Raw genomic sequence first — 25,007 nt, forward strand, 5'->3', positions numbered from 1 at the left:
GTGTAAGATTAAAAAGAAAATACCCATAATAAATGCTTTGCAGAGCAAACCTGCTGAAGCTTTTTTTCTGTTTTTTGGATTTCTAAGATTAAAAAGAAAGAGTACAAGGTGGAATGGTGTAGGGTGTCCCACTATCCTTATACATGCTATTCATTTATAAGTGCATAAAATGTAAGCTGGGCAAGATGCCCAGTTGAAAAGATGCTTGCTTATAGCGCACAGACTCTGGTTATAGAAAGGAAAGGAATGAGGTGCACCCATGATGCAGAAAAGGAAGAGAACAGTAGCGTAACTAAAAGTTTATAACACTGCCAGCAAAATCTTTTTAGCGCCCCTGATATAATTAGAAACTTGATATGTTTTGGACACATACTGAAAATGACACCACTTAGGGCCACACTGGGTCCTTTATTCTTCTGCTCCCTTGCAACATACATGCATTTTGCATTTACATGTATGTTACACAGAACAGTTACACCCAGCTCTGGTCATGCTCTTGTGGGTGACTGAAAAGTAGACATTGTTGGGAGGAAGGACAAGGAAGCTGCTACTTACCTACTTTTATCTCCATTTAGAAAAATTATAACATGAGATCAGCTTTTATAAAAAAGAGAAACAGGTTAGGAAAGGGCTGTCCAACAATAAATGTTGTGGAACAGCTGGAGGGCCTCAGGTTGGAGCCTTGTGTAGAGTACCGATTACTGGGTGTGTAAGAGCTTGAAGACTGTAACATTAAATGGGTAAGGTAGAAATGAGAGGTTGGTACCGACTCATGTCTCCAAAACAACAGAATGTGACCTGATGATGAATAATAATGTCAGAATATGCTGGTGTTCATCCTTGTTAATACCATTGTACTAATGAGTGAAAATGTTGTGCAAATTATTGTGTATACATTGTGAGGTAGCAGTGAGGTAGCTGGCTGTACTCTCCCCAAAATGACTACAGGAGTACAAGAGAATAGGCTGTAGTAATAGGCTAACAGCATGCCCCTGTACAAAAGAAGGAATATGGGAACTTGGGGGTAATAGGCTGGACTCAATTCTGGCAATATCCCACGCATAAGAGAGGAAATGGTTGCAAATACTATAGGGCTAGCACTCACCTGTGGCCATGACACTGCACAGGTGAGGTAGCAGGTTGTACAGATGATATTGGACAAGTGACTCGCCATTGTGTGTAAAAAAACAAAACCATCTTTCAATATACCCCTCTAGAAAAAAGTGGGGTGTTCTAACAATATAAGGATAAAATGATGGCACACACCCTTGGGCAAGCCCCTGTAGAGGAGGAATGCTGTACTGATGCTACAGGGTAACACACCCATGAGCATGCACCTGTTCAGTAAAGAGACAATGCTTTACTGTTGCCATGGGGTTATGGGATTGCACACACCTAAAGGGAATGCCTCTGAACTGTAGAGAAGGAATGCTGTACTGATGCCATGGGTAGATAATAGGTTGGCACACACCATCAGCAGAGAAGGAATGTTACTGCTGCCATGTATGGGATAATAGGAAGGCACTTATTCTCGGGCATAGTAGAATGTTTGGCAGATGCTCCTGGGAATGCCACTGTGCGGGGAAGAGGCACACTCAGTGGTACTTACCCTTGTGCATGCCTGTGTATCGGTCTTTCAGCACTGTGAGCTCGTAGATCTTGCCGAACTGCTCGAACAAAGGCTTCAAGTCTTTCTCCTCCAGGTTACGAGGAATCTGCCCCACGAACAATTTGATGGCGTCCAGGTCCTTCATACTGTCTGATTGTTGAGCAGGGGGCTCGGGGCCGCTCATGGGGCAGGCTCGGGGCTGCTGCTGCTGCGGGGGATGCTGCTGCTGCTGCCTCCTCGCCTCTCTCTCCGTCAGTCTGGCCATCTCCAGCCCCTCGGTAGGCTGGATCAGTCACACAGGCAGAGCTCTCAGCTGGAAACTGAGCTCCGGCAACATCACCACAGCGCAGCGCTGCACGTTGGCGCACCCTGTTGGCAGCTCTAGGAACTGCTGGGTTCCCTTGGAAGGGTGTGTGTGTGCGAGGTAAAAAAAAAGGAGCTGAACATTTGGATGCTTTCATGCCTGGCTGGAATAGGTTACCGTTACTTACGTCCAGGTTCTTGTTTAAAATCTCTGTACAGTAGATTTGAACTATATGTTAAATTACTTTGCTTATCCCAAGAAACTGAGAGCGTGGCTGCCAGTCCTTTCTGCCATGAGCATAAAAATATGTCGAAAAAGGAAAACCAAGGAAACAAAAGCATGAAAAATTACCCAGTCAAAATACCATTAGTAGTGTGAAAAACCAGAAGCCCAATCTCACATCCTCAGCCGCCTTGAAGTAGTAACAAAATGTACAAATAAAGCTAGACACTTATAAGCAAACATTCAAGCCAAAAGGAAATGTAACAATTTGAAATATTTACTGAGAAAACATTCTTAATAATAAAAATAATTCATCAGAGAAACATTGGATTTTATATTGTATGTCTTGTTTTCAGTGTTGTGAAATTATGGAGATTGTTAGAGTCCTTTCAACAAATACAAATACAAAGTACCAGTAATATATCTTTGTTAGTGGATAAGCCCATTGGCCTATGATCGCAATGTTTGTCATCAGCAAAGACACTTCTTTTACTTTCATGGCAGTTACATAGCAAGATCCAAAGAGCAGAATAAGGGCTGCTAGGACAGTGTATACATTTTAGTTTATTCATTTCCATCTCAACAGCTTATAACAGTGATCCCCAACCAGTGGTTCTGAGTAACATGTTGCTCCCCAATCCCTTGGATGTTGCTCCCAGTGGCCTCAAAGCAGGTGCTCATTTTTGAATTTCTGGCTTGAGGGCAAGATTTTGTTGCATTAAAAACCAAGTATAATGCCAAAAACAGTCTTCTGTAGGCTGCCAGTCCACATAGGGGCTATTAAGTAGCCAATTATAGCTCTTTTGGCACCCCAGGAACCTTTCATGCTTGTGTTGCTCCCCAACACTTTTTCCATTTAAATGTGGCTCACGGGTATAAAAGGTTGGGTATCCCTGACTTATAGCAATCATGAAAACATTGTTATTTTTGTTAGATAGTGGACCTATCTTGTTTAAAATAACCGATTCTATGCAGCTCAGTTGGAGCATGTAAAAGGTAATCAAAGCAGGAAATATTTGGGCCCCTAAATCACTGGGCCCTGGGCAAAAAAAAGCCATGCAGTGGTGCTTCTGGCCTGTTTCCCACTTAACCTGCAGACTAAAGGTGGTCATACACAGACCAAAACCGATCTTTCCTGCCACCACTGGTCACAGGAAAGATGGTTCATTCCCTCCTTTGACTTTCAGGGCTGAATCGTCAGATATGGAGGTAGAAACAATAGGAGTTCTACCTCCACCCACCTGATTGACAAGACCACCGATATCCAAAGCTTTTGCGATATTGCCTCGTCGATCCGCCATACACAAACATAATATTGTACTAAATGAGGTTTTACACAATACTATCGGTCCATGTATGGCCAGCTTAAGAGATTTTTGCTGTCCCTGGTAAAACACTACCCAAGGCAAGATAGCTCACCCCCAGCAGCCTCTGGAAGGTTAAAAAGGCAAAATGAAAGTCACCTGTTACAGTTCAGTTGGAGCATGTGAAAGTTAATCAAAGCGGGTTGGGCAGCATCAGGTTGACTGCAAGAGGCTAAGAAACATCACTGATTAGAAGAGATGATAAGAGCAGAGAATGTTTTGACAACTTCTCCCTGAGAGGACTGTGGCTATCAAAGTGCCAGGAGTGCCATACATCGAGGGTGATGGCCCACAGGGAAATTAATCACCCGCAGTTAATCTCAGCTACTGTGGGCAACTAATCTCCCCTAAATGTCCTCCCACTGGCAATAAAGTCAATTGCCGGTGGAATGGCATATGCATCACCTTATTTTTTCAAAATTGTGCAAAGTTTCCTTAGGGCCATCACCCTAAGGGCTAAACTCCACAGGAGATTTTTCAGGATGTGTAAGTGTAGGATTCACAAAACACATCCTTCAAATCCAATGTAGTTGCGCGCCTGTTGGGCTCACAACTGCACGTGCACACACGGGAAGGGAGGTTGCAGGGGCGAGGGGGCCGACCGAGTTGCCTAGGGCACCCGGTTGTCTTGGCCTGCCCATGCTGTCAGATGTAGACACAGGAACAAGAAAGTTGCCAAAACAGGCAACTTCGGACAACCTTGGAAAGCCAAAGCGACACATATGTTTTCCTACTGGTGATTTACATTTTACTTACTAGTAGATTAATTGTGGGGCGACTAATCTCTTCATTTGTCATAGGCCTAAGGATCATAAAGATTTAATCAAACCTATAGGGAACAATTGCCCTGTCTACAAGCAATAGTCCCTAAAACTAAACAAATCATGGTTAATCAACATCTATAAGAACTTCTTATGTTCCTCTCATTACAGTTAAATCCGAGTTGAGAGAAAATCCATATAAAATAAGGGATGAGTATGCCTTTATTAACAAAGAAGAAGTGACAAGATGAAATCGAATTACCAGATATTGGCAAATGTGATTCTTCCTTCTGCATTCCCCCTAGGCCAGTGCAAACCTACAGGGACACACAGATCAGTTCTCACATCAGTTGTGGCTTTTGTCTAGTAAAACAAAAACGCCTTTATCAGGGATAAAAGAAGGAGTAATGATAAATGCTGATAACCCTTGTATTGGATAATTTTAGGCTAATGCCACACATAGCAAATGTAGCTTATTTTCAGCAAGCCGAAAACCACTTGTGGAGAATACACTATAAGGGGCATATTTATTAAAGTGTGGTAAAAACGGCGTTATAACACAGAAAATTACGCCGCTATTCGCGGCGTTTCGTGGCGTAACATTCGGCATACTTATGTACTGGCGGCTATTTCTGCGTTGTGTAAAACCGCCGTGTATACGGTGTTCTTTCTTATGGCGAGGACCGCGAAGGCGTGAATGTAATTTAGCGCATGCGCGTTCTATTACTTCCGTGTTTGTAATGTTGCGCGTTTTTCTTCTATGTTAACTGGTTTAGCTGATTTTTCAAGTTTTGTTTTTTTTACTTATTATGTTTCTAATTTGTGTTTGAGCTGTTTTACCTTAGTGCATTACTGAAAGTATGTTTTTTTTATACTTTTTTATACTTTTTTTTATTTTGTAAAATGTATGTATAATTATTTTTATAAAAGGCTTCATGGACACACAACACAGTGTACGACATTGCAGCCTGAAAAAGCACTCACAGGGAGGACACGTATTATAATAAAAACAATGAATAATTATGAATACACAGACAGGGCCTCCATCAGAAATCACGGGGCCCCTCACAACAAAATTTTCTGGGCCCCCCCCTCCTTCCATGCCCCTGTCATTGGTGGTCAGTGAGCAATCCTATTATTATTATTTAATTTATATAAAACACGATAATTACGGTGTGGCGATTACGGTGTAAAATTTGCGTACGCCGCTGGCGTACACGCGGAAATAAATAAGATCGCCATGCTATTTTCCGCAGTGACGAATAACGGTGGGAAAAGACGCGGTTGAAGAACGGCGGAATTAATGGCGTAAGTTTAGGTTTACGTCGCGTTTAACGCCGAAAAACGGCGTAAATCATTTTACGCGTTTTGATAAATATTCCCCGTACATACTCTTAAAAATCCTCCTACCTGCGCCTGCACCAGACAGCATTGAATATTAGCCAAAAAACGTGAGACTTTGCATTTTTGGCAGATATCGGCTACATGTACCTGCACCCGAGCATATTCAATGCATTCAGGTATGAGGATTTTTGAGCATATGTAGCGTATTCTCGGCAAGCTGAAAACTGCTTGCCGAGAATACGCTACATATGCTTAAAAATCCTCATACACTACAAACGCTACACTTGGCATTAGCCTAAATGTAGGCACATGTAGCATAAAAACGCAAGAAATGCAGATTTTGGCTACATGTGCCTGCACCTGAGCGTATTCCATTCATTTGTGTGCAGGCACTGGTAGGAGCGTATGGCACGTATTCTTGGGAAGTGTTTTTTGGCCTTAGGTCCTGCCTCTTGCAGGTGAAAGTTATTTTTCCTTTCATTTTTGCATGTATGGGGGAAAGCATATGGCAGGAAAAGGGAAGGTTGTGCTCACCACTAAATTTAAAATCATTAGGTGGGCTGCAATGAAGCAGCCCAGAGGATACTCTGCACCCACCTATTATCACTATATATATAGACATTAAGACATTCTATGCATTAAGCTACAAAAAATCCCTTCTCCTTTAAACAAAACTGAGATTGTTTGTCCAGATATTGCAATATATTAAAGCTGGCCAAATATGTCAAAGTTATCCATGGTCTGGTTTCCACACTTGTACTCCTCCAATGGTCAATGACTTGTGACAGGGATGGGCAGCCTCAGGGCTTTTAACTCTTGCTTAACTACTCAAGCTGATAAAAGCTTTTGGAGAATGGAGAAAAAAGGACAGCAACTAATGCAGGGTAGCAGGTAGGGTTGCCAGCCTTATTAAATCCACATCCAGCAAATAGGTTAAATTCCTGATGCTCACTTAACTGGTTACCATGCAACAATGCAGAATGGTAAAATGAACTGCTCATTAGCCTTTCAGCATGTGAATTTTATATGTGTTCAGAATAAAATGGACAAGGTAGCAAATTTTTGTACTTTAATCCTTCTAGGGTCTAATGGTCAACATTTTCACACAAATAAAGAGTACTTCCACATGTACCTATGTATCTCAGCTAAAACTGAATATACTTGCATAATTGTCTAGACTCAGTCTGTAGTGTTGCTTGTATTTATATTGTGGCTCTGAATATTTTACATTTGTAGAGGATTATTTGCTCTCCCAGCAACAACCATTGTGCTGCAGGGCAAAAAAATGTAGAGAGTAGACATCCCAGTTTCTCACATTCCTCAAAAAAGGAAAAAAATGCAAATTCCCATTATAAAGCTGGGAAACAAAATGGATGTGTTCCAACTTGGCAAGGCAAGAGTTAAGTTCATCTGTTCTTATTTAACAGATCATTCATTTTGTGGATAATTGTTGAATTAACGACTACGTTTTCCAGTTATTGTGATAAAGACTATACAGAATTTAACCACCCCAAGGAAAATATTCAATCCAGCATAACTCTTTATTTTGAAGGGCTAATATATAGCAAAGTTAAACACACACTTAGGTATACAAATATACAACACATTAGAGAGGGCATGTGCCAAATGCTTGGGCTGTAATCCAACACAAACACAAAATAGAATACTAGAATACAGCACTGATAGGTCTTGAAAAAATAATAACCAATTTTAATGTGTGTTCATTGTTTTGGTTTTAACACTAAATTGGTTTGTTCTTTCTTCCAACAGTGCTAAAAAGATACTGCTAAACGTGAGGGCAGGTGGGTGGGAGGGGACACAGGATAAAAGATCAGTTACTTGAACCACTGGTCTGTATCCATAGAAACCATGTCAGCTCTGTAAAAAAATAGCAAAATCAATAAAACCATGTTATAAAGCATTCTGAACTTAAAAAATTGACAACTTAGAACTGAAATAAAAAAATTCTAACTAAAACGGAAAAAATGCCGCTGGTAATAACATTCTCTAAAAAAAACCCTTGAGGCTTTTTAATTGACCTCCGCTGTTTATGGAATCAAAAATACTGGCCTCTGACACCGATGTCTGAGAGGGTAACTGAATGATTTTCCACCCTACGTTATGGTATTTAATTTCTTTAAAACAAATGTAATTGGTGATACTAAGCTAAATGTGCCATATTTTCAGAAAAACAGCCACTAGTGTATATGCATGACTGACTTGGGGCTGTGATCTGGAGATCACAGTAGCTCCAAGTTAATATATGAAGATCAATGAATCACCGAGTCACTTACAGACACCAACAAAAGGCCGGTGTGACCTTTGTACATAGATGAAATGTTCAAAATGGGCTGCCCTTGAGGCTTTTAAAAATATTGATCCGCTGAGCTCCCATCACATATATTTTATTTAACACTGAAATGTGTTCTAAATCAGTAGTCAAGAAATAAGCCACAGGGCAGTGCCTCACACACTTGTACATAAAGCTAAGAGCAAATGTTAAAGGGATAGTGATGCATTTTTAAAATTCATCTGTATCATTTCCAGGACCTGTTGGGGTTTTTCTGTTTTCATTTTTTTGTAATCAAAGTATTCGACAGTACAGCATCCCATAATTTCTGGCTTGTTTAATTGAAGTCTATGCAATGCCAAAGTGAGCAGAAAATTCACTTTTTACATGGGGATGTAACACGTGATTATTAAAGGGGCTATTTACCTTTGAGTTAACTTTTATTATGTTATAGAATGTCCTATTCCTAGCGACTTTGCAATTGGTCTTTTGTTTTTGAATAATTTGCGTTTTTCTTCTACATCTTTTCAGCTTTCAAATGAGGGTCACTGACCCCGGCAGTCAAAAATGAGAAAATGTAATGTAAATTGATATGTTGATACTAATGGTTTCTAAGAAATTTCTCAAGTAGATAACTTTCAAAGGAAATTTTGAATTTATCAGTTCTTCAGCTTGAGAGAATGCTTTCTGTTTCAAATTTTTCTCACTAACTCCAGTCACTCGAGATTCCACAGAAATAAATGGCAAAATGCTGCTCAGAGGAGTGTGCAGTGAGAATCCAGTAAGTGGAGATTTTTTTATTTTTTTTTCTAATTGTCAATTTATAGAGGATAATTTGAAGTAGACTTTCTATGGAATTATTGTTAATATCACCTCAGCAAATGGACAAGCTTAATTTTACAGTCATTTCTGAGCATATGTTATCCTTTTTAGGGCTGATTTACTGGCACAGGTGCTTCATTTCAGCAGTGCAGTTACCCATAGCAACCATTCTGAGCAATGTTGTATTGCTGTGTGACCACAATGAACTGTGAATTTATTGCTACGTAAAAATGCACTGGAGCAGTTTAGCACCTCTGCTAGTAAATCAGTCACAGCTCGTTTCTTAATTGTATTTACTTTTACCTAATCCAAGGTAGCAGCTGAACAATATTCAGCGTGCCACATACAGTCTGGTTTTGGTGCACTTATTAGCATGTCACAATAGTGTCTATATTTTTTCTTTAAATAATTAAATAATTGAACAAATATATAATGGCCTTGAAACACACCATTTTACTTAGGTTCCTTAGAATTATCCTTATTCTCAGTCCCTTTTATTCCTAGTACCCACAGCCTTGGAGCACTTTGACTTAAAAACTTATATGCCCATACAGGCACATCATTATTCATTGTTAAAAACAGTTTACATTTGGATATATTCTACCCTCTGTAGGTGTCCACACAAGTTAACATGTTACATGTGCAGGTATTTTATATACAGTAGTTTAGCAACATCAGTATACGTTTCAAGATAATGTTTTACATTATCAGACATTATTATAATTTACAGTATACATTTCAAGATGTTTCCCCAGGCCTAGGGTGCAGCAGGAGGAATGCTCACTCATCTACCTATAACCACCCCCTTTTCCCTAAAATACCTAGCTGCTGCTAAGCGAGATTCCTAATGCCCCTTATGGCCTAGCAAGGGAATCATTAAGTGTCAATACAAAAGTCAAACATTTAAATAACATACATTAAATACAGTAAGAAATCAATCAGCAAATATACTTTGACTATAATTTGCCTTTAAGGCCTTAGCAGAGTGGCTGTGTTGGTATTTGAAGAAGGGTAGGAAGGAAAGAGCTGCCCTTTCATTCATTATGCAAAATAACCATTTTGAAAGAATAACCCCCCTTAAAAGAATAAAGTTGTGGAACACAGTTCCATTTTACAGAGTTGGAGAATGGCAGTAATATCCATAAATTTGGTGATCAAAGGCAATCACAGACAGACTGTCCTATACTTTTCTTCCCACCACAGAAATGCTTGGACCCCCTTCCTCTGCCAATCTGGGCAGCAACTGGTTGAGGAGAAAATGCAGAGGGGGGCCCAGCAACATCTCATTATGGCATTTTAATACACAGAAGCCTAAAAAGCTCCCCACAGTCCCACAAAATAGCAACTGTCTATGGCATCTTATAGCAGCCCCACTGGCACGTTCCAGAATGTATAGATTGTTAGTCTGGGCTAGCAACTTCAAAAAGGCAACTCAAGCAGGCTGAGATTAAAGGATTAAAGTTTCTGTATATGTGTAAAAACCTACCCAACAAAGTCATTACAAACCTCCCATACACCTCCATACTGACTGACCTGTACTATTGGCTGACACTTTATTCCTGCTTAGATAATTACCTTATGTCTGCAGGTTTGTTTCCTTGTTAAGTGCTAGTCCTACCGGCAGCTGGCATAGCAGAGAAAAAGAAGAAAAAACTGTTTCCTGTGCCCCAGATTGCTGCTTTTCTTTTTCTTCATTGCCTTCTCTCATTCCCCATTTTATTAAGTTTTGTGGGTCCTGAAGGGGTGCAGGCCAGGCACTATGCAATAGTGAGTCCGTCAGTTGTGTTTTACAGGGAATAATGTGCAGTTAAATACAGGTTTTTGATGTTCCATTCCATAGCCACACAGACGTTTTGAACTGCACTAAAGGGAAGTTTCTAACAAGAAATAAAGATAACCAAAGCTAGCATGCTGTTCTGTACTCTGCTTCCATCTAGTGGACATGTAACTAGTTACATGGCAGTTATTTGGGACGTGAGACCACTTAGATGTTTGTGCATTAATAGTAGAAAAAGAAATATGTTTTGTAGGGGATACAGGAACTTGGGCCCTTTCATTGAGTCTCATTTGTTATACCAGACAACATGTCTTTGCCCACCTGGTAGTGGCATTATCCTACCTAGCATGCATGACTGAGATTCAAAATGGGCCCATGTATTTAAATGCCAGGATAAACAAATGGCAAGTAGGCCCGCTGCCTAGAAACCATCAGTGCCATTTGATTTGCTGGCAAGAATCAGAAAACGGGAGAACCAGAGGGAGTAGGCTACATTCTCAGAATAACAGGTATATTTTGCTTATTTTAGACAACTTCACTATATAACCTAACTGCTTTCACGGTTTGGTCCCTGCAGTGGTCTTCCCATACACTGGCACCTGTACTAGGTAGGAACAGTATTCAAAACCCACTCCTCATTTCTCAAAGCAGCTGCTTGTGCCACCTGATGGTATACATATTGCTCTTTAAATGAATACATGTCCAAGGCACCAAACATGCATGCCAATTAAGGCAGGGGTACACAGGTTTTACTGATGAAGAATCTACTTTTATTGATACCATCGAATCAGCATCTGCCACTACTACAGTATTGTTTAGATTCTATAATAGTTTTACGGAAAATTTATGAGAAAATACTTACTGTACTACAAAAGGTATGCTAACAACAGCAATTTATTAAGAAATCTGCACACTAAGAAGCAAACAGGATTGTAGTCTAATGGAGATATTTGTAGACCATGCTCTGCTCAAGATCTACTTATCATCACAAAGATCACCTGGTAGATCTTGGTATATCTTTTGGGCACCCCTAGCATTAGGATTGAGTGGTAATGCACAGTAGCAGTCTCATAAATATTTAATCCAGTGCATGTTGTATAGTACATTAGTATTGGCCCTTTAGAATAATGCAAATGATCTTCTACCACATTATTTACTAAGCCAGTCAGCCTCCACTTATTCTGAGCACTGATGTGGCAACCCAATTCATCAGAGACTCAATGCTACAATTCCTGGTGTACTACAGTGATGCATTAATGCAAGGTAAAGCAGTTTGGCACAAAAGTTGGCACCATACCATAGTAATCCTGAATATTACCTAGAACAGGAACATACAATTTTGTCTTGAAATATGCAGCATTACAAATGAACTGTCAGAGAGCACAGTAAGTTCTGCTTCTACAGTTTGAAGTGTGGCTTACATATGCACATACCCACCACAATGCAAAATAATATCCTACAGTTCTAAAAGAAGCCCTGAACAAGGGAAACTGCAGGAAATTTTGTTGGTGCAGTCATCAACCAGAAGCAAACTGCTTTCCTAAAGGTGGCCATACACGTGGCGATCTGACGATGTTTCGTGCGACCATCGGTCGCACGAAACATCGTCAGATGTGCCACACACCATTCAGGGCTGAATCGGCAGGTAAGGAGGTAGAAACAATAGGATTTCTACCTCCTTCTGCCGATTCAGCTCTGAAGGGAGATTTTGATCAGGCGCCTTCTATGGCGCCCGATCAAAATTTTCCAACTGGTCCGATCGGCGAGTCGGCCGATATCAGCAGCTTCCTGCGATATCGGTCGACTCGCCGACATACCATACACGCACCGAATATCGTACGAAACAAGGTTTCGTACGATATTATCGGTGCGTGTATGGCCACCTTAAGCCTGCATACAGTAACTAGGCGCTTAAAGCAGAATCTTGCATTGAAATCTATTTTTCAAATAAACAAAGGGTTATCACCCCCTCCCTTTCCCCCAGCAGCCGATCAGCAGAACAATGGAGAGGAAGATATCAGCTCCCAGTAAATATTAGAGTAATGCAAGGTCTGAGAGATGACTGGTAGGAAACACATATATTGGAAAAACCCAGAAAGCCACTCTTAGCTTATATAATGTTGTTGTTCACATTCCAAACATTTGTTTTCAGTTAAGTTGTTTTCAGATACTACACCAGGAATAGACTTTTTAAAATTGCTTTCCTGTGCCTGACCTACACCCCTCGAATGATAATATGGATAATTAAATGTACAGTAAAACCATTTAATTGATAAGGGGCAGTCTAAACCGTTTAGACCTATTTCCCAGGCAATGAAACAATAGAATTTATCTCCTGTAACATCCTTACCCATCTTTCTTGATGTACAGCACTTATAAAGTGCACCTTACAAATAAATATACATACATAAATACATACATACATACATACATACATACACATACACACACACACAGGTATAGGATCGTTTATCCAGAATGCTTGGGGACCAAGGGTATTCTGGATGAGGGGTCTTTCTGTAATTTGGATCTTCATACCCCTGCTACAATATATAAATAAAAAATGTATTTATGTATGTCTTCTTCTTCTATGGCTTTTTAATATCCTTTTGATTTACATCAGGGCATTTATTGCCCCTTATTTATAGAGAAATTCTTCAGGACTTCACATCTTGGGTATGATTTCCATAATTCTTTACACACTGGGTGACCAACTCCAGCAATACAATGCAGTCCTTCTCTGATCAATTAGATCATACTTAATTGGCCTCCTAAGGTAAACAAATGCATTGCAAAGGTAACAGGGAACCGCTCACTTTATATACCCTTGAAGGCAATCCTATTTTTAAATCACAAAAAAGGTATACAAATTAAGATATCAATCTTTTTATTTCATTGTTTCTCTCTGTCATTATACTTCCGATCCTGATTTTAAATAATGATTTAGAAAAAAAATTGTGAGAATGTCAGTGCATTATGTAGAAAAACAAACCAAACAAAAAAAGGCAAATGGGGTCTTATGGTATCATACAGTATTATAAACACTGAAAGCCCAACCCTTTCATCCTGAGTTCCCAGATAGGGAAGAGGCAGAACACAGTCCTAGAAATCCACAGTTATGGCACCATAGCATCCTCTTCCCCATCAAATCAATGATAAGCTTAATGTTAAAGTTAGTCCATGCAAGCAATTGAATGCTTTCAAGGCAGAGGTTTCCCACCCCCATTTATAGAAAAAGGAGTTGGCGGGTTGAAACATACAAAACAGTCCTCTACAGAGGAATAAAGTCTTGCTTCCTGTGGATAAGGTTCATTTAAGAATGGCATCTTCACTGCTGTTTTGGTTTCCAAGAAACTCTCTGTACCAGTTTGTAAAGTAGACCGAAATTCTAAAGAAAATGAAAGCAACATTATTGCAGGAATTAAATAGTTTTGCAAAAGTAAAAGCACAAAATCATTTTCCTAATTTGTTGCACTGCAGAAGTGAGAAAGTCTTACTTCAAAAGAATTTTGAAGTAATGTTCATTTTAGGGTCCCCTTTAGGGTGGCTGCACTGTTTCTAAAGTAAAAGGCTGCACCAACACTAGTGTCCTCATACAGTATTCTATATGTACATACTACATGACTACTTTCCTGTATGCGTTTTGTAAAGCAATCTTGGCATGTTAGTAGATGGGATGTATTGTTAAAAAATGTTTTATGGTTGTCATATGGTAGAATCTTTGCATTCTCAAAAAAAAAACAATAAAAAATTGTAAGTTCTCCCTGCTTGTATGGATTTCCTTCACGTCTTCTCATTTCCCTCCACACTCCAAAACATATGGGCAGATAAAAATTCTCTGGAAAAAATTAACCTTAGTTTCTGTGAGATTGTACTTTCCACTGGGGGGGGGGTATGTAAAAATATAAATTCTGTAAAGCACTACAATCTCAGGTATATAAAGAACAATACAAAAGGAAATGGAGAAGAATGAAAAAAGGCCTGTATCTGTGTACCAATAAGCTAAAGGAATATGATAAGTCTTCATACCTGGACAGCAAAATAGGACAGGCCAAGATAAGCAGCAATACAAAGAGCAAGCAGTAGATCAAAAATAGCAGGCTTTACTCTGCAATGAAGAAAATATGGTAACATTAGAGAAAATATTCATAAACAAGCAAAATATGAATGCAAAACGACAGTGGCTGGCAAATACATGGATTCCTTTATAAACTATCAATACCTACTTGTGATGTACCAACAGCAACAATTGGTCACTCTGATTTAGTAGTTTTAAGAATCTTTTATTTTTACATGCATAGGCCATGTAATATGTATGTATATATATATCTTGCTAAATTATCACGTTTACAAAGAGGCAGGGTTTACAGAAGAAACATTTTGCAATAGCCATACCAATATAAAGTAAATGTTGAAACATTTCCAGTACATTAAATAGCCTTGTACATTAAATATGCTTGTACTCAAGCTCACCTGTATGCATTCATGGTCTGCTTCAGTTGATCATAGAACACAAACTCTGGATCCCTGCAGAGTAGAATTAGGAAAGCAAATTTAAGAAAAGAGAGATGGATTTGCTAGAACTGGTTAAATATCTTAAATGGTAGACATTTCCAAAAATATCTCCAAGTATCTCTTGCAAGAGTACACATTTCCAGCTGTAAGCATATGTGTGTGTTATAGACAATGAGCACATTAGTGGCATTTTTAACTATACAAATATTTATCTTTGGTATATATTGGGATGTGGGATGTGAAAGAGTAATAACCCATGCTATCAAAACAATACACAAAGTAATTGTGAAGAATTGCTGCCCATTTCAATCTAGACAAGAGAGCAGCATGAGATTCATTCACAACACTATATTCTATTCACGGCAGATTAACTTCTATTGTTGTTTTGTGTGGCTTCAGATTCTTAAAAAGATACTGACACCAGAAATTAAACTTTTTTTACATCATAACAATGCCTTTGCAAGCTATTTATATGGCTTTTACATTTCATCTGACCCACCCCCATTGATCCTCTATGAGGGGGCTGCCATATTTATGCAGCAGAAGTCCATTAGCATTAAAAGTATAACTTACGATTATGCACTGGATGGGAAACAACCTGCCCTCCCTGAATTTCTGGAGACAGCTAGTAGATAGCGCCCTCCCGCTCATTAAACTTACATATGAAACATGTGGAGCCGTAGACAGATTTGAGAGAGTATGGAGAGACTGGTGTAACCCAGACACCTTGGGCTTGTGACCTCTACCATAGGCTAATACTAGCTACATTAGTGTACTTCTTTGGCAAACGTACCTGCCACCAATAATAGATCACCCTAGGAAATATTGTACCGGTAATGACACCATATTGCAATATTGTTATTGACTCACTGCAACCAGTTGTATAGCATTGTTCATGTCTTTTATTTTTGTTTGATATATGTATAAATGCAATAAAAATTTACCTTTTAAAAAAAAAAAAAAAAAAAAAGTATAACTGACAGGTTGAAAAGGGACAGTCAGGTTTAGGAATTTCATGTAACAATTACTTAAAAAAGCAAACCTCTAGCAAAAAATGATCAACATGACCCATAGGTAACTTTTATGTAGATTCATATTTAAAAAGTAGTTTTTTTTCGTGTCAGTATCACTTTGAGAGGTTTTCATTTACACTAACTCCCCCCTCCTCAAATTTCTTTGCATATAGATAACACCCATTTCTTTCCATGCCTTACCGTTTGTCAGCCTTTACATGATAAAACTTAACATCCTTCAGGTACCGGCTCATGTAATATTCCAGAGTGCTGAGTAAACTGCTATCCTTGTCAACCAGCTGAGCAGCACGGGGCTGACCGGTCAGCCATTGCATGACTGCATCCAGCTGCTCTTTTTGCACCTGCTGCAGAAGATGAAACAGAGGAACAAATCAAAAGCCTGCCAAAAGAAGCTAAATTGTTGCCACAGCCTACTGGGATGCTGACAGTGTTTGATTTATAACATTTTTTTGTAATAAATACGATACTGTTTTGTTATTTAATTAGAAGTAACAAATAAATAAGAAATATACAATCTCTCTCTCTATATTTTATATATAACATCAGACATATAAGGAAAATGGTATTTCCCTTGTGGGAGATTTCTATCACGTTGCAATTGGGATACTTAAGAACAAGAGCTGCTGCTTCAGATACAATTTAATAACTAACAATGTCTTGCTTGAATGACCATCTAGAACAGTGCTGTCCAACTGGCGGCCCGCGGGCCGCATGCGGCCCTCCACCCCCCTCTGTGTGGCCCCCCACCTGTCTGGCTGCTTTGATGGCTTACCTTTGTGTAAGCTTTAAATGGTATCAGTACTGAGATAAACTGGCCCCCTGCATGGTTCTCACCTCTGATTCAGGCTGTATTGTTTAAACATGTAATCCCCTGTGTTGTTCACACCTTTTATTCCCTGCATTGTTAACCCCTGCAGTGTTCACACCTCAGGCTCAGGCTGTAATCACCCCCATTATTCACCTGTTCACACCTCAGACATTGTAGGTACTGCCTGGACTATACTGCCTGTGTGTATGGCACACACAGGGAGCATAGAGTAGGCAGATTATAGCACATAGCATAGGGCAGGGTGGGTATGGAACAAACAGGAAGGGCAGGCAGAGTATGGCACACATAGGCAGCATAGGGCAGGCAGAGTATGGCACACATAGGCAGGGTAGGTCAGGCAGAGTATGACACAAACCGGCAGCATAAGACAGACACAGTATGGCACACACAGGCAGCATAGGGCAGACAGAGTGCTGCCTGTGTGTGCCATACTCTGCTTGCCCTTTGCTGCATGTGAGAGGTGAACCTGGCAGGGGTTTGTTCTGGGAGTTTGTTAGCAGTTGGAAATAGCCATTAAATGGTCCCTAATGTGTGCAATTATGTGCTGGGGTTTGCTGTGCTATCCACAGGGGAGGTATATCTTAATATTACATAATATAATTCTTTCACATATGAATGACGGTTGATATCCTCGCTGTAAGGACCAAGCATTTTGGATTTTGCTGTGCTACCACCTTTGTGATAAAATAGGTGTGGTTTGAAGTGGGTGTAGTTTAAAAAGGGGGAGTGGTCAAAACTGGCTTCCATTAGCGGCCCTCCACCATGTTTGCTAGAGAAATTCCGGCCCTCGGCACCACAGAAGTTGGACAGCACTGATCTAGAATAACTTACCATCTGCTGTGTGAAGATCTGCAGGTCAGAGGGAGCAGCCTGTGAAAAGAGGTTGGAGAAAAAAACATGTATGTCAGGTCAAAGCAGAAGAATAAAGAAAAAGATAAGGCTGCCAAGGAATGCATTTACCTTTTCAGTTAGATTATAAATAACCCTTGTGAGTGCCTCGGCAATGATGCGAGTGTTACGGGCAAGAACCTGGGTATCAACTTTCCACCTGCACAGAGAGCAATCACTTCACTTTTATATCCATATACAATTGGCACAATGTACAGATGAACGATAAAAATAATTACTAGAACACCACTTAATTATTTTCAGCAATTTGGAAGGGAAGAAAAGGACATGGCGAGACCAAATTACTTCTGTGTCTAACTTCAGTGCACTAAATTGAAATAGAATAGAAAATTGAATTTTATTTGTAAATAAAATTTGCATAACCACATGATTGTTTGGAGAGTTCTGAGAAGACAAAGTATTTGCCAACAAACTGTCTGTGTCTGACGAATGAATTACAAGCCAAAAACGGAATTCTGCCCACCTGAGATCTAAGATACTATTACGATGACCACTCCGATGGCTTTCTAGGTGAGAAACGGTGAAGGCTGGCAGACGGCGGATAGCAAATCGCTCATGTTCCCAAGCTAGCGTGTCCTCTGCCAGGTTGATTTTCTTGTGAACCATGGAAAACTTCACCTCTGGAAACTGGCTTGAAATGATCTATCAGCAGGACAAGGAAAAAAACATGACTCTTGGACAAATAAATATTTGCATTTTCATTTGCTATGAATACAAAATCTGCTCCACAAGCAGATTCCCCTTTATGATGCAACAGCCTGGTGTCCATTCCCACATCCCAAGTATTAATTTATTAATTTGAACACAACCATTACCATCTCTAGTTCCCGGAGAAAAGCATGCTGCAAAGTTCCTTCCCTTGGTGGTTTAGAGACATGAAGGTGCAAGGTGTCACCATTTCCCAAGGTGTCCAGGCAGAGTACAAAAGCCACATTGTCCTGAAGGAGGCTAGAATCTAATGTACATTAAGCAAGGTCAATAAGAAAACATTCAATTTGTATATGATGCTTTTTCCCCTCTATTAACATTCTCCCTCTGTTTCTTACACACACACACACACACTATTATTTCCATATTACCTGGCCTCTACTACCTTTCTCATAATGATCTCTGCATATACATTCACAGCTCATGTACATACTTAACACATTCCTTTTTATTCTTATACCTATTTTTTCTTACTCTTTGCATCATCGCATTTTTTACCCTTATACAAAAATGTATCTAACCCTTCTTTGGCTTCACATTCTTATTTTACTCCATTGCATTATGCATTTAAGCACACTACAATCTATTTTAAAGTTTTATTCACACCCCTTAACATAAGTGATCTCTTCCTTCTCCTTGTCACTAAATGCTTCAATACCAAATACTGTCCCAAAGTATTCTCTTTCTGCCATGTTTATATTCTCAGCATATGTCTCCACTGTTTCTCACCTGTGTGATCCAAATGGTCTTCTAACCACCTTTTTGTGCCCTGATAGTTAAACTTTCCTCCACCTGATGCAAAAAATAGCAAATTGTACCTGCACATAGGAGAAATTGATTACTTCATGACAGAAAGAGACTACAAAATTCAAACTAACTTCTGGGGCTACATAAGATTAGGGTAGGCCAGTGACCCTCCCTAATATTGTATAATTTCTATTACAAAAGTTCAACAAACTTACAATTAAATAATATAAATGATTATTACTTCAGTACATTTTAGGCCACAAATCTAACTCCCAGACGTGTACCGGTTAATTTTAGACAGAACATAGTGCAATGCATCTTTGACTGAACAAGCTGATCAAAAGTATTACTAGTTTGCAACAAAAATATAGACTAAAAAGAGGCCTGTTTTTCACAAGGGAAGTATCTGTTTTATTAACCAATAATTAGGGTAATTATTTCAATTATGTACTGACTACACTAAATATAGGCTTTATACACCAGTAGACATACAGAAACTTCTCAAACAAATTCCTTTTTAAATGATAATACTTCAGTTGCTCTGAAAGTGCAGGAAGAGATTAAAGGACCCCCCACCCAATGCTGCATGAAGATTAAACAAAAGTTGCAACATGGTGACAAAGAGGGTCTGGTGGAGAATTTTAGCTACAAATTCAGTACCATAAAGGTATGCTCCTATAAAAGTTAGAGAACTGCGTGTGAGATTGCTAAACGATAATGATGGCTTTAAAGAGTGTCCGTCTCACCCAGCATGTGTACGTTTGTAGGTATACAGACGAGAGAAGAGGCGTGCCAGCTCTAGAAGAATAGTCACACCACTTCCATTGGAATCTGCTCCATATGACAACCACTGCAAAAAAGATTTATAGTATCATGGATCTAGTATGAAAATAGGCCTTCTCCCAGAAAGGCAGTGAAGTCGATCATCTATGATAACAACTATGTAAATGCAATGAAAAGTAATTTCTGAACATTTAAACTTAAGCTAGATCATAAAATCATACCAGAAATACCTTAATAAAAAGTCTGTTTTTCAAAACTAGTACAAGTTAAACTTACAGGAGCTACTCCAAAAGAATCATAATGAGCCACAATGGCAATAGTCGGGAGGTCTTCTGCACCAAGGCCAGTCAAACGCCCCTAGAAAGACCCAAAAACAGAAAAAAAAAAAAAAAGAAGATTATTGGAAAGGCGAATCCCACTCCTGCAAAGAGGAAACTGTCCAAGCAAACATTAGTAACTGACAATATGCCGATTACAAGGAAAAAGCACAATAAAATAGCAAAATATATACCGACACCAAAGTATCAAATCTCATTAAACATGCAGTGTCTGAGGGCTGCTATACCTAACTTATAACAATTATATGATAAAAGTACCAACAACACATTCATTCTAATACACTGGATTGAAAGGAATGCTTAGCTACCTGAGCTGTCTCGCCAGCCCCAGAGACAGTCCAATGAAGAATAGGAAACAGTTTGGACCGAGAGACACAGGCTGGTTGCATCCACCACCCCAGTGATTGCCTTTGGTGTAGGGGAAGGGCTATCAGGGAGTCCAAGGAGAGGTTCTCCGTATTCCACTGGTTAAGGATGACCCATTGAAGGGAATGGGTGAGAAAGTCAGCAAAGGGAACTGTCTATCTCAGAGACCACAGAGCCCAGCACCTGCATGTAAGTCCTGACAGGGGCGCGTGGAACAGAGGTTAAGGTCTAGATTTGGAAAGCAGACTCTGTACCGTGTCTTAAGAAAACATTGTGCAGCAAAGACAGGTGTCAAATTCCATCACTAAGAAGGACATCCTCTGAGCGGGCGTCAGGAATGACTTTTTGAAGTTGATGATCCAACCGTGCTGTTGCAGGGTCTGGATCAACTTGGATAGATCGGAAAGGTTTTGTATAGGGGAGAGAGCCTTGATGAGCAGAACATCTGGTTAGGGGGTTATTGAAACTCCCAGGGAGTTGAGAAGAGCCATGAATGGGGACAGGACCCTGGTGAAAACACGCCTAAGAAAGTAGAATTTTTTCCAGACAATATTACTGAAAAAACCTGAGCTTGTTGTCTCATGCAGCCAGAACCAGATATTCCTGTCAAGGGAATATATTCATTGGCACACAGATTCAATCAAAACATCTGCTCCTGAATAAGAAGAGCTTCACAGGCAGCATTATTCATAGTTACCGAGCTGATGTAACTCTGGGTTGTCACAGCAGCCCTATGAATAAGGTGCATCGATTGTGGTCTAAATTAGGGTGTGGCTATAGTTGCCCTGGCATAGTGCCTAATTTACATGTTCACATCAAAGTTTTGTTGCTTTTTTCCTTTTGTTTACTTAAAATGCTTTGAATTTTAGAATTGTCATTTTCATCTTCTCCTATTATGTAAAGGCAATGAAAATACTCAGCTATCAGGACATTCAAAGTTTTGTAAAATAAATTTGGTTAAAAAAAACTGATTAAATTATACAATTCTATAAAAACTTGAATGTATTTAACTTAGAAAAAACTAAAAGGCAAAAAAATTTCTATGATATAACAAACCAGGTATACATGAAAGTAATGGATTCATACCTCAACACTGGTTACCAGCCAGTCACTAACTGCCTTGCTTTGAGCTCCACTAGTCACCATCTGAAAACCATTGGCAGTGGCTGTATGCAGAAGTACTGTGTAGGAACAGGTTTAGAAAAGAAAAAAAAAAAATTAGGTTTTGTTTTTTTTTTCAAGACTGAGGCAAATATAAGACTAGTAAGTTGTATTCTCCACCCTAAACATTATACTTTATTATTATTTATATCAACGTATATCCATGTTTCAGTTTTGTGCTTGAATTTTCCCAAAATGGCCTTTAAACAATTATAAGTCTGCATGGGATAATGACAAAACATTAATATCAGAACTAAAAGGGATAGTCTTTGACAACAGCAGGTATTGTCTTTTTTGAATACTATAAAATTTAATAGCCTGTGTGCACACACCACCAGTTGTGCAGCTAGTATCCAGTCTGCAGAACAACACATAACCCTTACAGTATTCAGCAGCGTAACAAGGGAGCACTGGGCAAAAAAAAAAAACAACAACTTCAGGAGGGGCCCAGCGCACACTTCAACCCCAACCCCCCTCTCCCCAGTTTCCCATCTGCTCATGCTTGCAGTGAGCAGACAAATTTTCAGTTTGGTTATAGAGAAAGCTGATCTTGTGGATCCCACAAGCCCTTGTGCGACCATGGGGTCTGCTTTCTCTATAAGCCACTGACAATATTATTCATATTATACCCACTTTGTGTAGTAATGATAAATTTACCTTCAGCTGCAGAAGATGTACCCTGGCTGGCAGAGGCCGCAAGTGTCTGTTCATATATAGAGAGCAGCTCTTCATCTTCAACCGCAAAGTAGACAGGAACCTGAGTTTCCATGGACAGCATCTCAGGCTCAATATCCATGAATTGCTGTAAGAAAGTATTTCTTGAACAACTAAAGTGGATGCCATTTTGAGCACACATTTAAATATTTCAGAGACCTTCAATGCCCCCGATTTTTGTCGATATTGTTTTTCTTCATTTGAACACAGTAAAGAGAAAAAAATATTAAAGGAAAACTAAACCCCCCAAACAATGTAGGTCTCTATAAAAATATATTGCATAAACAAGCTAATATGTAAAACTGTGCTTCATCTAAATAAACCATTTTCATAAAAATATACTTTAGTAGTACAGTATGTGCTTTTGGGTACTCCTAAATAGAGCCTCCGGGGATCATAGGATTCACAGTGCACACAAACAAGGGTACACATACATGCTAGGCCACATCAGCCAATTAATCGGCAGAGTCCTGTCTTTTGCTCCCACACTACTTCCTGTTACAGTTAGGGCTGCATTATTTCTGGTCATGTGATCTCTGAGGGAACACACAATCCATCACTAAATGGTGGATCAAGAGAAAGTATGTAAAAGGGCAATATTTACGGATATAGATATAGATATATATATATATATGATATATATATTCCAGCTTGGTGAGATTCTTTAATAGGTCACTTAACATAATATAAACTGTTGCTTAAATATTCATTCTGGGGATATAGTTTTCCTTTAAACCTCACATGATCAAACTAACAGAACATTTCTTAAAAAAGCAAGCGTACATGACAAAATTAACAAGTGTTTTAGTTAGAAAACTGTCTTATACTCTATACCAGTGATCCCCAACCAGTGGCTCGGGGGCAACATGTTCCTCCCCAACCCCTTGGATGTTGCTCTCGGTGCCCCCAAACCAGGGAGTTATTTTTGAATTCCTAACTTGGCGGCAAGTTTTGGTTGAATAAAAACAACATTTACTACCAAATAAAGCCTCCTGTGAGCGGATAGTGTGCATAGAGACTACCTAATAGCCAATCTTAGCACTTATTTGGCACCTCCATGAACTTTTATGATGCTTGTGTTGCTCTCCAAGTCTTTCTACATTTGACTGTGCTCACAAGTAAGAAAGGTTGGGGACTCCTCCTCTATACCATATAGTTCAACAAACCCTTCTGTTTAGGGGAAAAGCCCATCTTTTACCCACAATAAATAATACAGTAATAGGCAGATATCACTTCTCACCTGGACAATATCCTGAGGTAAGGCTGCCATATTTGGGGGCAAAATAATTACCACCGCTCCTGCTGACTGCCTGAGAGCTTTCTGGTATTGCTCAAAGGAAAAGTCTGCCAAACGCATCAGCACACATCGTCGACTCAGCACATCCGCCTGAACTGTACGAGCTTCTGTATTAAGCACTGAATTCCGAGTACCTGTATAAGACAGAACACCATCAATCATCTGAGCATTACCTTTTTAAGGGTTCCAAGAGGCAATCTTAGCCTTTAGTGTATATACTTGTTACTCTGGTATAGGCCTTTCCCACTAGATCTATACCTAGTGGGATCCATTTTGTGGGTGTGAACCCTGTTGATACTGCAGTGCAAGGGAGCATTGTAAGCCAAAAAAAAATATTAAAATGGGGTCATGGTCCACAAGAACTAGAGTTTGCTCCAGAGATAATAGATGATTTGAGATTCTCCCTGTAGCACCAGAAGTCCTGGCAAGAACATTTCAAAAGGTATTCTCACAGACTTATAAATAAATAAATGAATGAATGAATGAATGATGATGAGTGGGACCCTCCCAAGTATTACAATGCTGAATCAAAACAGAATTTTCATAAATCTAACGTGAAAGACGCAATCAGTTGATACTGACCGTAGCTCTGTCCCTGCAGGTCATAGTGCTGCATGCGATACACGGTGAATTCATGGGCGGCTTCGGCCTGAAGAGGGGACACGAGGAGCAGCACCGCTGGTAGGAAGACGATGAAGGTTAGAGGGAAAGAGGCCTTCAGCATATTATCAAATACCTCTCCAGCTTCTTCCAACATCCTGCCGGGTAGGGGGAAAGGACCAACTATGACACTGGGAAGTAAGAATCCGACAATCAGTACTCCTAGGCCTGGCACTGACAAACCCCAAAAGACTGACAGCTCTCTCAGCACCTGACCGTAGCCTTGCAGGCGCTATGCGGTCACCTAAATAATATTCCGACAGGCGCTTCACAGCCAGCTACGGGACTTCTAGACATTCATTGTACGCTTCATAGAGGGCCTTACGGACTACCAATGGATTTTAAACCAATGCGCCTGAAAAAGCCGAACTCTGCGGCTCATATTCAAATAAGAAAAAATCACAGGCGCTGCGCGGACACCTTCAGGTCCAATGTGCGCTCCATAGCCACGCC

At 39.7% G+C, this 25,007-nt stretch overlaps 2 protein-coding genes across 4 annotated transcripts in view; both read right to left on the bottom strand.

Annotated features, from left to right (window-relative positions):
* The window catches only part of celf5 (CUGBP Elav-like family member 5), a 66,244-nt gene extending 64,346 nt beyond the window's left edge, over nt 1-1,898 (bottom strand). For 2 of the 3 annotated variants that reach the window (XR_001924017.2, XR_004221849.1), the window contains exon 1: nt 1,610-1,874. Coding sequence is in view for 1 of the 3 variants with exons in the window: in NM_001097170.1 (NP_001090639.1) it covers nt 1,610-1,874 (265 nt within the window). In the remaining 2 variants the exon portion in view is untranslated. 3 annotated transcript variants of the gene reach the window in all.
* An 11,465-nt stretch (nt 1,899-13,363) lies between these two features.
* ncln (nicalin) lies at nt 13,364-24,758 on the bottom strand. The gene is given in 15 exon segments (NM_001030488.1): nt 13,364-13,881; nt 14,523-14,601; nt 14,967-15,020; nt 16,223-16,386; nt 17,703-17,741; nt 17,832-17,919; nt 18,244-18,422; nt 18,596-18,735; nt 19,218-19,306; nt 19,982-20,085; nt 20,295-20,375; nt 21,809-21,903; nt 22,541-22,685; nt 23,838-24,028; nt 24,477-24,758. Coding segments are annotated over 15 exon segments (1,683 nt in total). The 5' UTR covers nt 24,652-24,758; the 3' UTR covers nt 13,364-13,821.
* Nucleotides 24,759-25,007: the final 249 nt, after the last annotated feature.

This window comes from Xenopus tropicalis, chromosome 1, assembly GCF_000004195.4.
Source record: "Xenopus tropicalis strain Nigerian chromosome 1, UCB_Xtro_10.0, whole genome shotgun sequence".
Taxonomy (NCBI): Eukaryota; Metazoa; Chordata; class Amphibia; order Anura; family Pipidae; genus Xenopus; species Xenopus tropicalis.